Source organism: Odontomachus brunneus, unplaced genomic scaffold, assembly GCF_010583005.1.
Source record: "Odontomachus brunneus isolate Ranch 3 - 2012 unplaced genomic scaffold, Obru_v1 Obru_scaffold_061, whole genome shotgun sequence".
Lineage (NCBI taxonomy): Eukaryota > Metazoa > Arthropoda > Insecta > Hymenoptera > Formicidae > Odontomachus > Odontomachus brunneus.
This window is the reverse complement of record NW_022639511.1, coordinates 306,308-318,197: the sequence shown is the minus strand read 5'-3', so window position 1 is coordinate 318,197 and position 11,890 is coordinate 306,308. Positions and strand designations below refer to the sequence as shown.

The window sequence follows — 11,890 nt, the reverse complement described above, 5'->3', positions numbered from 1 at the left end:
CTCTCTCTCTCTCTCTCTCTCTCTCTCTCTCTCTCTCTCTCTCTCTCTCTCTCGGACGAGCTCCGTTGCATGAATCGTAGTCCGCGTAATTATTCATAAATAATTCATATTTTTACACTGTAAGATACTTTTTACCGCTCATCATCGTTGAACCAACGCTTTCTTGTTTACTACTTGCGTAAACAAGTGTTTCCATTACTTTAACATGGATATTCCAGCAGGATATTACCGGGACATTGTAGCATTACTCAAATCATTTTTCTTTTCCCTTTCCCGTTAGAAGGATTACACATTCATTTGAAATCGGGTATAAAATCACGCGATGAGACGAGAATCGCGGTACATAGCTTTTTATTTCACGCTTGATCTCTCCTCATGTCCAATTTTATTGAGTAATGCTCTGTATTCTTGTTTTATAACAGATCACACGCGATCTCACTTTTCTCTTAAAAAAAGAGAAAATAAAATATATAAAAAGAGATATGAAACTCGACTAATAAAATCTTGTTTTGCAAAACATATTACGAAGTTCTAAAGGCCGAATTCTTCTTGCTACGAATCTCTTTCTGTACTTTTCATATTTCTACAAATTAGTTTTGTTTTTGATGGGCTGCAGTCGAAATTGAAAGGAAGTAAATTTTTTTCACGCAACACAAATCGATCAGATTCGATCTTGAGATAATTTTTGGTTGCCGATATTCTTTTGCAAATTAATAAGATTGGCGATTTTAAGAACGCGATCGTGATATTCCAGATACTTCTCATTGATATCTATCTAACATGATTGTCCCCATGTGGATTGCTGGCCAGCTTAATAATAACGGAACTACAAACTTGGTATACTGGATGCCAATTCGTCGAATGTAAACGATCGAGGCTTGCCATTGCTATTCTAATCATTTCCATTTCCTATACCCTCGCTGATTTCGCGATTAGAGCGTCGACCTACAAAACTGATACGTGCGAGTGTGATGCAATAAATCTGAATTAATTGACTGTAAAGGCGGGCATAGCGTTCCAATGAAATTGTAGTTTGATGTTGTGGTTCAAGGAGCATCGAGATCTCACAGGAAATAACCACGCTCACGCGCGTGAAGTAATTCTCTAATAATTCTATATCTGCCAAGAGTTCAAATATAAAGAAACGCGGAACTTGCAAGAACTCTATAGCGACATAATATCTGTAGATTAATATAAAAACAGACAATACTGAAAATGTTGCGTGTATAAAATTTGATATTTACTAAATATTCGCACGACTTTCTCTGAATCTTTTTAATTTATCCACTTCCTATTTCTCGTTATCCTATGTTTCTTCAGTTTTAATCGTCTATTCCGATATATGTCGAGTGCTTTTATTGAGAGAACCAGTCAGGCTTTTGATTTATTTAAAAAAAAATCTTGTTTGCGCAGGTGTACCGGCGAGTCTCAGTTCGTTCAAGCCAACGACGAGCGATGAGGTGATCCCCTGGGGGTTCCTCTCGAGGCTGGAGTACAGTTTGGCCGATTCCAATCCAAGGCGGCGTATTCATAGCGACATTAAGGAGGGCCTGGAAGATATCACGAGGGAGGTCATGGCCTCCATTAATTCCTGCTCGCGGCAGCGCGGTCGTATTGTCGAGGAACGATCGGCGCTTTATGGATATAGAAGGGTGAACTCTTATGGGGCTGACACGATATTAGATCTTCTATTAGTTTACCGGAAGTACCGGGGCAGGAAGGTCACTCTTCCCGTCAGACGACACGTTTATCTCCACCAACACTTTACTGGTACGATCGTTTATTCTTGTAATCCAGATATAGTTTTTCTTATTCGACAACGAGATAATAACCGCATAAACATTGATGAAGAATTGATATTTTTTTAATGATTGTGGCGTCAAATTTTGCAAAACAAATGAGATTTTCATTTTATATTATTAAATATACTACGTTGAAGAAGGAATACGACCTATAACGGTCTATAGAATAACGGTCTTGTAATATATGTAATATAATCATTCTGCATAAATTTTAATTAAATTATCTAATTAATGTGATTCAGTTTGTGTAGAATATCTGTACAAAATGTACAGATATTTAAACATAATATTATCCCTCAGGATATTAATATACAAATATGTTTTTGTAGGATTGGAGATACGCGAGACGGTAGACGGAGTTGAAGTCAACCCTTATCAAAGATCGGACGATACGTCTATTCATCACTTATTCCGCAGTGGTTTCCTGAATCTCAACTTCAAGTATCAAGAAGAAGATTTGGTGCGCAGCAAGACCATCAACTTCATCTTGCCTCTGTCAGGTCGCTTTGAGATCTTCCAAAGGTTTCTGAAAAACTACGAGGACATTTGCCTGACTGTTGGCGAGAAGACGTCGCTGCTCGTCGTGCTCTACCAGCACAAGGACGAAAACTCTTTCAACAAGACGATAGATCTGATCGAACGGCTCAAGTACAGATATCGCAGCGGCAGCATAGACGTTCTGCCGATATCCGGGGAATTTTCCAGAGCCAGAGCTTTAGACACGGGCGTGTCGAAGCTGCAGCCTGATGATCTGATGCTGTTCATCGACGTGGACATCGTTTTCACGAACTCGGCGTTGAATAGGATACGTCTAAATACACTTCCAGGCCGGAGGATATATTTCCCGATCGTTTTCAGTCAATACAATCCCCAAGTCGTGTACGGCGAGACCGGCAAGCAAGATAGATTCACCATAAACGAGATCTCCGGGCATTGGAGACAGTACGGCTTCGGGATCGTCTCCCTCTATAAGAGAGACTACGTTGCCGTCGGCGGTCTAGATCTCTCGATTCAAGGATGGGGCAAGGAGGACGTGGAGTTTTACGAGAAGGCGGTCAAGTCGGGTCTCGATGTCTTCAGAACCGCGGACAGGCACCTGGTGCATGTGTATCACGAGATAGAGTGCAGCAGAGAGCTACCTAGCCTTCAATTTTCTATGTGTATGGGATCCAAAGCTGACACATACGCCGGGGTCGAGACCTTGTCCAATAGGATTCACGGTAACCCGGATATATTGTATTTCGCCAAAGAGAGAAGACAGAAGAGGACCAATCCGGCTGGCTGATGTTAAGTCTGCAAAGTGACAGATTACCATTTGAAAATAATTGCTAAAAAATAACTCAAGTTAGTAGTAAAGGAATGACACGAATTATGATTGAGCGCATTAAGCGCGTCTCTTCGAGGAATGAAAATATGTTCTCGTTACGCACATGTCAGCAGTTTTAGTCATGGCATGCAATGAACAGATGAACGGCCTGTCCGAATTGAACTTTGGTACTAGATTGTTTCGTTAGTCACGCATTGTAAATATTAAATATTATTGTATCTAAGTTTCAAGCGAATAAAGATTGACAGAACTTCATGCGTTTCGCTGTAAAACGAGATGTGTTTGTCGAATGGAATGCTCCAATGTTGGAGAGACATGTGATCCTCACAAGCCTTTTATCGTGAAATACGATAACTAAGATTCTGATACAAACATGCGCCTTATTCTCATTCCCAGAGAGAGAGAGAGAGAGAGAGAGAGAGAGAGAGAGAGAGAGAGAAAGAAGTCGAATGATTTAATAGAGGATATACTAATCTGATGTTAGCAGGCTTTGCTATATCGAAACTGTATTACTCATCGATGACTGCCGTAGCGAAAAACTCCATCACGTGGGGATAGTGAAAGACGCATCACCGACTATTGTAGAAATCAGGTGTAATGACCCGTATTTTATAAGATCGCTAGTGTGTGAAGTGAGTCTTAATGTCGTAACGCTAAGTTTAAATGTGATATTATTGTGCCTTTTTCATTCTGCAACATTTTATGTATACTGCCAACCTCGTAACGCATGTAAAAACAAACGTTACGGCTATTACAATATGTAGATGTAAATATTCTTAAATTGTTATATTTTGCGCTTCACGTTTGGTATTCTCATCGCAACGAACAATCGTATCTCTGTATCAGCATTCAAAATGTGCTAACAGAAAGCCAATCGTGCGTCGATCTCATCTTCGGGAAATTTGCCGGCGATTAGAACTTCTGAGAAACTTCGTAATCTCAGTGGTGCAGAGGAGGTCGAACTTGGGTTAAAAATAGTCTGGACGTTGCGAGAAACAAAGTTGAAAAAGAATTAGCAGTTAGTTCGCGCGAATCGTGTTACAAGTGATAGCATATTGAGCTTCCGAATGGCGTTAGAGGGAAAGAAAAACCAAAAGAAAAATTAACTGCTAGAGACGCAATAAATAATGATAATTTGTAGTTATATACATGTGATGTGTGTTTGACAATAAAGAGGAAGAAAATATCGTTTCGATAAAAAGGCTCGGATTTTTTTATAAAATTCTATATGTCTGTATATTTATCGATAGTAAATATTTTCTTATCGCGTTACTGCTACGTAAAACGATACATAAAACACACTATCTCTTAGACGTTGTAGTTTATTAATGCTTTTGATTATTCCGCAAGCAATGAATATATTTGTGGCCACAGTAACGGCTCGCGTCTTTTCGAAGCCTAACACTTAAGAGGATATTCTAGTGTAAAGATCTGTTTTCAAGGCGATTTTTGGGAATTAATTTTAAGCAAATGGTTAAACCTACAGAGTTAATGTTTTGTATTAACATTTATTCATCTTTGAAGAAACATCTCATCAAAGCTTTTTATTCAACATTGAAGAAAATACAAGTGAACGAAACAGATCACGTCGTAAAATTATCTTCCATCGGATATGTTGATTACCGCCGTCCTCGTCATAAAAAATAAACGAATTTGTTTTTATTTTGTTCTTTATGAATGAGGTTATCGCCCAAACTAGAATTAAATAATTTGAAGAAAAATTGACAAAATGACGAAGCTTGAAAAATATCGTGATACTAAGATCGTTCATCTTACCCCTTGTCCACAACCTTGCTTTAATCTTTAAGCTGTAATAAATTGACCAACCATAGTCTATTATTTTAAAAATAATCAACTGCGGTTGGTCAATTTCTTACGGCTTAAGAATTAAAGCAAGGTTATGGACAAGGGGTTAGTATCAACCGTACCGATATCTTTTAACTTCAGCGTTCCAACGACAACAAACGTCTCAAGATGGCGAAACTGTTGACAGTTGTTGTGCGAGTTATTACGGTAGTGGTAGATAATAGCGTATCACTCAAGCTCAAGGCCGTTCACGATCGTCCGCCGCATTTATAAGAACAGGTCGCGGCTCGTTTCCGCATGAGTCCTCAACGCGTCAGTGCGATCGTTATCAACGTTCCGCATCAAGTTGCACTTTAAAAACGTTGATTTACTTGAAAGTCGAACAAATCGTGCACTCTTCCACAGAAAAATTATACAACAAGGAACTAGAAACAAGAAGAGCGTTCCGCATAACCAATAGCTCTTTGAGTAACCAGAATTGAATCTCAACAGCTCAAGTTCGCGCCAATTCGAAATATTAGAATAATGAATAATACTTTCATCTTCTCTCGAGGTAAGAGATTTTATTCGGAATAATTCACTTATTAGCTTATCGATTCGACCGACCTTATCAGTAACTGGCATTTTCCAGAATAACATCAGGCAGATTAGCGCTTGGATTGGCGCTCCTCAAAAATCAGTGTCGTGCTGAGTCATTCAAGTGATCACAGTGAATAAAGTGATTCATAAAGACGTTTTTGCTATCTCAAAATATCAGCGCGTAAATTGAGGAGAATCTAACGATAAAAAATGGGGAATCTATGGGTGATCTTGTTGATTTCCATAATAACGATTACTCACTTGCCGGTAGAGGGTAAAGTAATGGCACAATGTGACGTCGTAAGAGAGCTAATGAGGGCTAAGATCAGCAGAAGTTTCATCAGCAATTGGATCTGCTTGATGCAGAGCGAGAGCGGATTAGATACGAGAGTAGTGAAAGGGCCAAAGACAGCTTCCAGCTACTCTTACGGAATCTTTCAGATCAACAGCGTCAAATGGTGCACCAGAGGACGCGCGGGTGGCCTATGCAATGCACGCTGCGAGGACTTCGCAAATGATGACATACAGGACGACATTACGTGCGCCAAGAAGATTTACAATCGGGACGGCTTTAAGGCGTGGGACGGATGGATGAAAAACTGCAAGAACAAGCCGCTACCAAACATCGGAAACTGCAGGCGGAGGAGGATGACGCTGTAGGTGAAAACATTGTAATCCCATCGATACGAGACGGAATTCGCTTTATAAGCAAAATTCAATCTTAACTCTAAGCTCGACCAGCATCTCAGCAATCATTGATCACACACATATACACATGATGGTCTGTTAATATGGTAACATAGTGTTTAAAAAATTAAGTAAACATATATTAAACAGAGTAAACACTGGCTATCAGTAACGCAATCAATGTTATAATTTCTTTCTCAACAATGCAACATAACACGAGTGTTATGTAACAGTTACATTGTTGAGTAAAGAATTATAACATTGACGTAATGTTACTGTTACTTGATGTTTAAATCGCGTAATGATTTACACTCTTCTGCAAAACAACATCCTTATTCTCTACTTTTCTGGTAGCTAATGACGCACATAAGAATAATTATATGTGCACTTAGAGTAAAAATAAAAAAAAGTAAAGGATATTTATTTCTCGATGGAATTTAGCTTTAAGTAAATATGTTATTAATGCATTAATAACATATTTATTTAAAGCTAAATTCTTTTATTCAAATGTAATAAAAATTGCTTTCATGAGAAAAGCGAAGGTTTTGAAAAGATGTGTATTTTCTTATTTGAAATATATGTTATATTAGTACAAGTAAATACGTTATTAGTTTCCATCGAGCAAATATTTTTATTTCTTAGATACGTTTTCCTGCCAATGCATCAAGTAAGTAATTATGCGTGTAAGTAAATATATCTGTTTTCTCTACTGATCAAACAAAATTATAAAACATAATATATCTTGCGATATATCTTGCGAAAGTAAGCTGAAACAATGACATGATCATTGAATAGCAAAATAGCTTTGACATTGCAATTAATTTAAGATATTATTATGTAAATCGATTTTTTACGTGAATACATGCCACTTTATATTGCAAACAGGCCAATTTTGCAACAGTGCGTTGTTTCCAATATTTATTGCACAAACGTGCGTTACAGGATGTTTTACAAATATGATATTAAATCGATTGGATCCAAGCCAAAAATGACGCAAAGCTTTACTACGCTCCTCTTAGAATTATGCTGCACGATTTGGCAGGCGGCACTACGCGGACAGTTTAGAAATTCCGACTGTTAGAATCGCAAAATCCAGACGTGACAAAACTTCGTTGATTTCTTCCCGATTTCATTCTTTTTGCTCGCGCCGCGCGTACGACATTTGGAGGCTCATCCTCGCGTTCTGAATTCCGCGCGCGCAAATTCACTCTCACGTTAGCAAAATCCTAAAATAAATTAAATGAATTTTCTCGTACCGAGAGGAAAACACTCCAGAGATATCTCAAATGAAAATACTTCCAACTCGAATGTGTGATCTTTGAGCATTCGGAATTGTTTTACGTATGTCGATGACGATCTTGTATGGCGGGATTCAAGCAAGTAATTAACTCAGCACTTGTGTCAACGAGCGAGCTCTGCGAATACAACTGCGAATATTACAATGCACAGCTGCTTTTTGAGATCTGAGCTTCAAAGAGGTAATATAAATCTCCACGATCGTACGATACATAAGATATGGAGATCCTCGTGCCTTTACGCAACGCGTGTCGCGCGCTCCTGAAATTTATGTTCTCCTTTAAATTTGATATCAAGGTCAGTGGCAGGTTCGCCGATTTCTCGGTCGATCGTGGACAAAATCGACGTTACGCGATATCCCAGAATTTCTCTCGATCCGAGTGAAATAATTTCCGTGTGCTTTCATATCGAAAAAGTTGTGAAATAATTGAAGTTCGAGTACGCGTGTACGCATACACACGCACACACACGCACGCACATACACACACAAGTCAGAGCGTGTGTGGCGCAAAAGGTGTATGAACGCGCGGTGTTTCCGCGTTGCATGAAATTTTCAGGAATAACAATGAGCCACATTGTTCCAGCGAACAAAATGCCGATCGCGGAGTAACGTGTCGATCCGAGCCTGTCGTTTCAAGACGATAATCACCAGAGCCGAGAGGAACCGGCGTGTATATGTATTCGGCCTGAGCGCGCCCCACGAGGATGCACGTAGGCTCATTTTACCGTAAGCCCCGGCTGGAGTGCATGCACCTTTCACTAGCGGAAGTGAACAGCTGAGAGATAGACGCGTGAGAGCGACCCAGGTCATCATTCGTTCGTTACAACCGGGCAACCGTCTCGTCGAAAGAACGCGGAATGCCCCTCTCGACTGAACGACCGGCCGGCCATTAATCGTCGCCGATTATCGACACGATCGACTTACCACCGCTCAGGCTCGACAATTGCGGCAAAATTGCCCGATTAACTTGTATCGCTGACGGACTGATAATACAAATGCAAGCTCTCGACGAGATCAGACGCTGTCTTTAGAAACGCTTTGCTTCGTACGTTTTGCATTACGAACGCGTATAATACGCAACGTAAAAATCCATCTCACGTGCAAAATTCACATTCTACCTCTTCAATACGACAGTCAACGAAGCTTAGCATTATCTTCCATTTGCTGCGCTTGAAACGATAATTGTTCCTCTCGCCGAGAAAAACTTGTTAATGACGCCGTCGGGGAAGGCCCGCGCATCAGTCGCGGCAATCACTGCGTTTTCACATAAACGCGATATCATATCTCTCGCCTGGTATCATCTCGCGGCAATTAATCATGCAACGCGTCGGCGGAGCGTGTGCGAAGTAAATGAATAAGCGCGCGGAAAGTCGCGCGATACGCTTTCTCAGAGGCTTCTATGATTGCGCAATGCGCACGGAACGTGTGTTTGTATGTGTTTGTGCGCCGTAATGGGTCCTCTTATTGGCATTTGGGCTCTGCGAGAAGACGCAGTTAATGACGAAGAAAGAAAGAACTCGCCGTCGGCAATTTGTCGGCGAATCAAATAATATAGGAAGTAAATCTGGGCTTTATCCTGAAGCACGAAGCCATAACTTCGCCACGTAACTTCTGGCGCCATTATTCCCGACTTTCCATTATTTCTTCTAATACCTGCCGTTTATCAAGGATTATTATATATAAGATAGAATATTTTTCCTCGACGAGAAGCAGAGATGACGATGCAAAAATGGCCTGTGACGAGATCGAATGACGTCGATTTTAACCGGATCACGAATCTATTACATTTCTTGCTACATTTCTTGCTACATTTACAGAGGAATTACTCGGGAGTAACAAATTTATCCTCGTGAAGAAAGCGATTTCGTGTCGGGGAACAATTTGAAGTCCCGTAATTCTCTCTGTCTCTCTCTTGACAGCCAATAAAATCAGTGTGTTATATGACAATTGAATTTGCGTCGCGGAAAACGGCGTCGAAAACTGTGCGAACGTCGCCGAAGGATGTGGCGGACGGTGAAAAGATAAATCTTCGGTGAGCTCGAGGGATGACATTCAAATATAGAAATAAAGCCTCATTCGCTAACTGTCTAACGCCATTATCTGTGGCCAGAATCAGGAAGCCAATAATTAATTTATCAACGCTTTTGCATCCACGAAAGAATCTCTCTACGTACATATACACGTGCACGCCTACGCAGGCACGCATGCACGCATGTACTCAAGTCAGGATGTGATCTTTTCCTCCATGATATTAGGCTAGCAGATTTGCACAGTTTGCTTTAATAGTGAACGAAGCCGCGCTTGCGTTACCGGCAAATTACGCATCAGCCGCCTGATAATGATGGCCTTTGCAGCCGTTGCTCTTGCAAAACAATGCAGACGGATGTCCTGCGAATAAATCAAATACCGCCGATGGTGAACCGAGACCGCATTTGCAATTCCGCGAGTACCGGACTCGTGATACTTATCGGGCGAATCCTATGAATAATCGGCAATTGCAGATTTGCTATAGATGTTCGGGAATTACAAATAACGTCTAACGTAACTAGCCTATTGCGCAAATGCTTATTGAAATTTGCATGAGCAAATCTTTGTGTTTTCGTTTCTTGAAACGTTATGCATTTCACGCGAGATCAACGTCTGGACACACACCAGTTTTATTGAGGCGGCGAAAATCATATTTTCGCTTATTAAGGGAATGCTGAAGCTGAAAACTTTACCAACAGAACACTGATATTTTTCTGTAAAGTTTACGTTGTATTGGTTACACAGAATTACAAATGCTTTTACGCAATGAAAGTACGTGCAAAAATAAATAGGAGCATTGCTCGATATGTGACGAAAACGAACAAAAAATTTTTAATGTAAAATTTCAAATTTGTCAACGTAATGTTTGCCTAATCCAAAAATTCCGCAGCTTGTATATAGCGAAAGTGTGGATGCTCCAAGCAGAAAAATTTTGAAGAACATTGCTCTACTTTCGTATCTGAATTTGGAAGCTTAAGAATATCGAAAAAGTTTGCAGAAAGATTTCTACACATATATAGTTAAATTTTCCGTTAAATATGGTAAAACAAAGCAACACACATTCATGTAAATTATGTATATACAAGAAATACGAAAAGGATAGCGTGATTATGTTAGTGACGATCGTCTCTACATTATCGACATAGTTCGAGTTCGTCATCGACTCCAGCATCCCCTTAAACGAGTCGAAAATTATCATATTCTTCTATTGATTACGGTTGTATGTATGCCTGTGTGTGTGTATGTGTGTATGTACACGCGTGCGCGTGTATGTGTATGTGTGCATCATGCCTATCCGGCACAACACCACTAACGGCACTAATTCAGCCGCAACGCTGGAAGAAGGAAGTAACAGATTGATCGCCCGACTTCACCGAGGGAATCGGTCGGGACGAGCGCGCTGGTGAAACTCGAGCGTGGTCTAGGTGACCTCTGCAAAGGTCGCTCTTTCGCACCGAGGAAAGTGAGACCCGATAAAGTGCGAGCCGCGCGGCAGAGATAAGGTCGTAATTGTGATTGCGGTCAGGTGTAGGCTGTAATGGCTGGAGTCGGAATCGATCGCTGGCTCTCGATCCATGAGACAACGAAGAACGTTTCTCGCATAGAGAGAACCTGATTTCAGAGAACGCGATTCTCTTCTTCTTCATCTTTTTTTTTTTTTATTAGTGTTTTCTCTCGATCATTTATCTACGGTTTAGAAATGAGATTCAGACGCTAATGTTGCCATCACGTGGCAATTTCCGTGCGAAGATAACGTAATTTTCTTCACCAAGGTAGCTCGCACACACGCGACGCTATCGAAAGTTTGGCTGTTGAGCTTCGGAGAAACTAGGAGCAATCATTTTACCAAGAAGTTACGTAGAAATACAGACGACCGCGCGCGATTATTACGCTGTCGGGCAATTGCTCAATCGTTAAGTAGGCGTGCATCTAGAATCCCCAACTTGACGTAACGGAAATCGCTGGTCAATTGATTCGATTTCACGTGATCTCTCATAAAATAGTTCTCCATTAGCTTTTTTCTTTTTTTTTTTAATGAAAAGAACCAAAAAGAAGAAGAGTCATTTGGCACATCTTGTGTGTGAGTGAAAGACATTCTTGGCTGTGTGGCTAGATGAATCGAAGGATGAATCCTTTGCTGAAAAACCGTTAGACGCATTGGCCGCACAATAAAATTATTTATCGCGCTATAACACATGGTGTTTACTGACGTAGCGTGCTCAACGAACATTGTAATTCCCGCGATCTGGATTACTGTTGCACGGACGCGACAAGCATCCGCGCTTGTGCAAGCTAAACGCACAGATCTGCTCTGTTTCCCGCGAGTAATTTTGCGCAATCACGGCGAGTACCCGCCGTAAAGCT

At 40.6% G+C, this 11,890-nt stretch overlaps 2 protein-coding genes across 3 annotated transcripts in view; both read left to right on the top strand.

The window, feature by feature from the left end:
- LOC116846137 (chondroitin sulfate synthase 1) overlaps positions 1-4,791 on the top strand; it is a 17,301-nt gene extending 12,510 nt beyond the window's left edge. For both annotated transcript variants that reach the window (XM_032819616.1, XM_032819617.1), the window contains exons 6-7: positions 1,414-1,770; positions 2,132-4,791. In XM_032819616.1, the coding sequence (XP_032675507.1) occupies positions 1,414-1,770; positions 2,132-3,087 (1,313 nt within the window). In that variant the 3' untranslated portion in view covers positions 3,088-4,791. The remainder of the gene's footprint in view (positions 1-1,413; positions 1,771-2,131) is intronic.
- Positions 4,792-5,201: 410 nt separating this feature from the next.
- Positions 5,202-6,662, top strand: LOC116846139 (lysozyme). Its single transcript, XM_032819620.1, has 2 exons — positions 5,202-5,488; positions 5,567-6,662. The coding sequence occupies exon 2, from the start codon at positions 5,725-5,727 to the stop codon at positions 6,172-6,174; it is 450 nt and encodes a 149-aa protein (XP_032675511.1). The 5' UTR covers positions 5,202-5,488; positions 5,567-5,724; the 3' UTR covers positions 6,175-6,662.
- Positions 6,663-11,890: the final 5,228 nt, after the last annotated feature.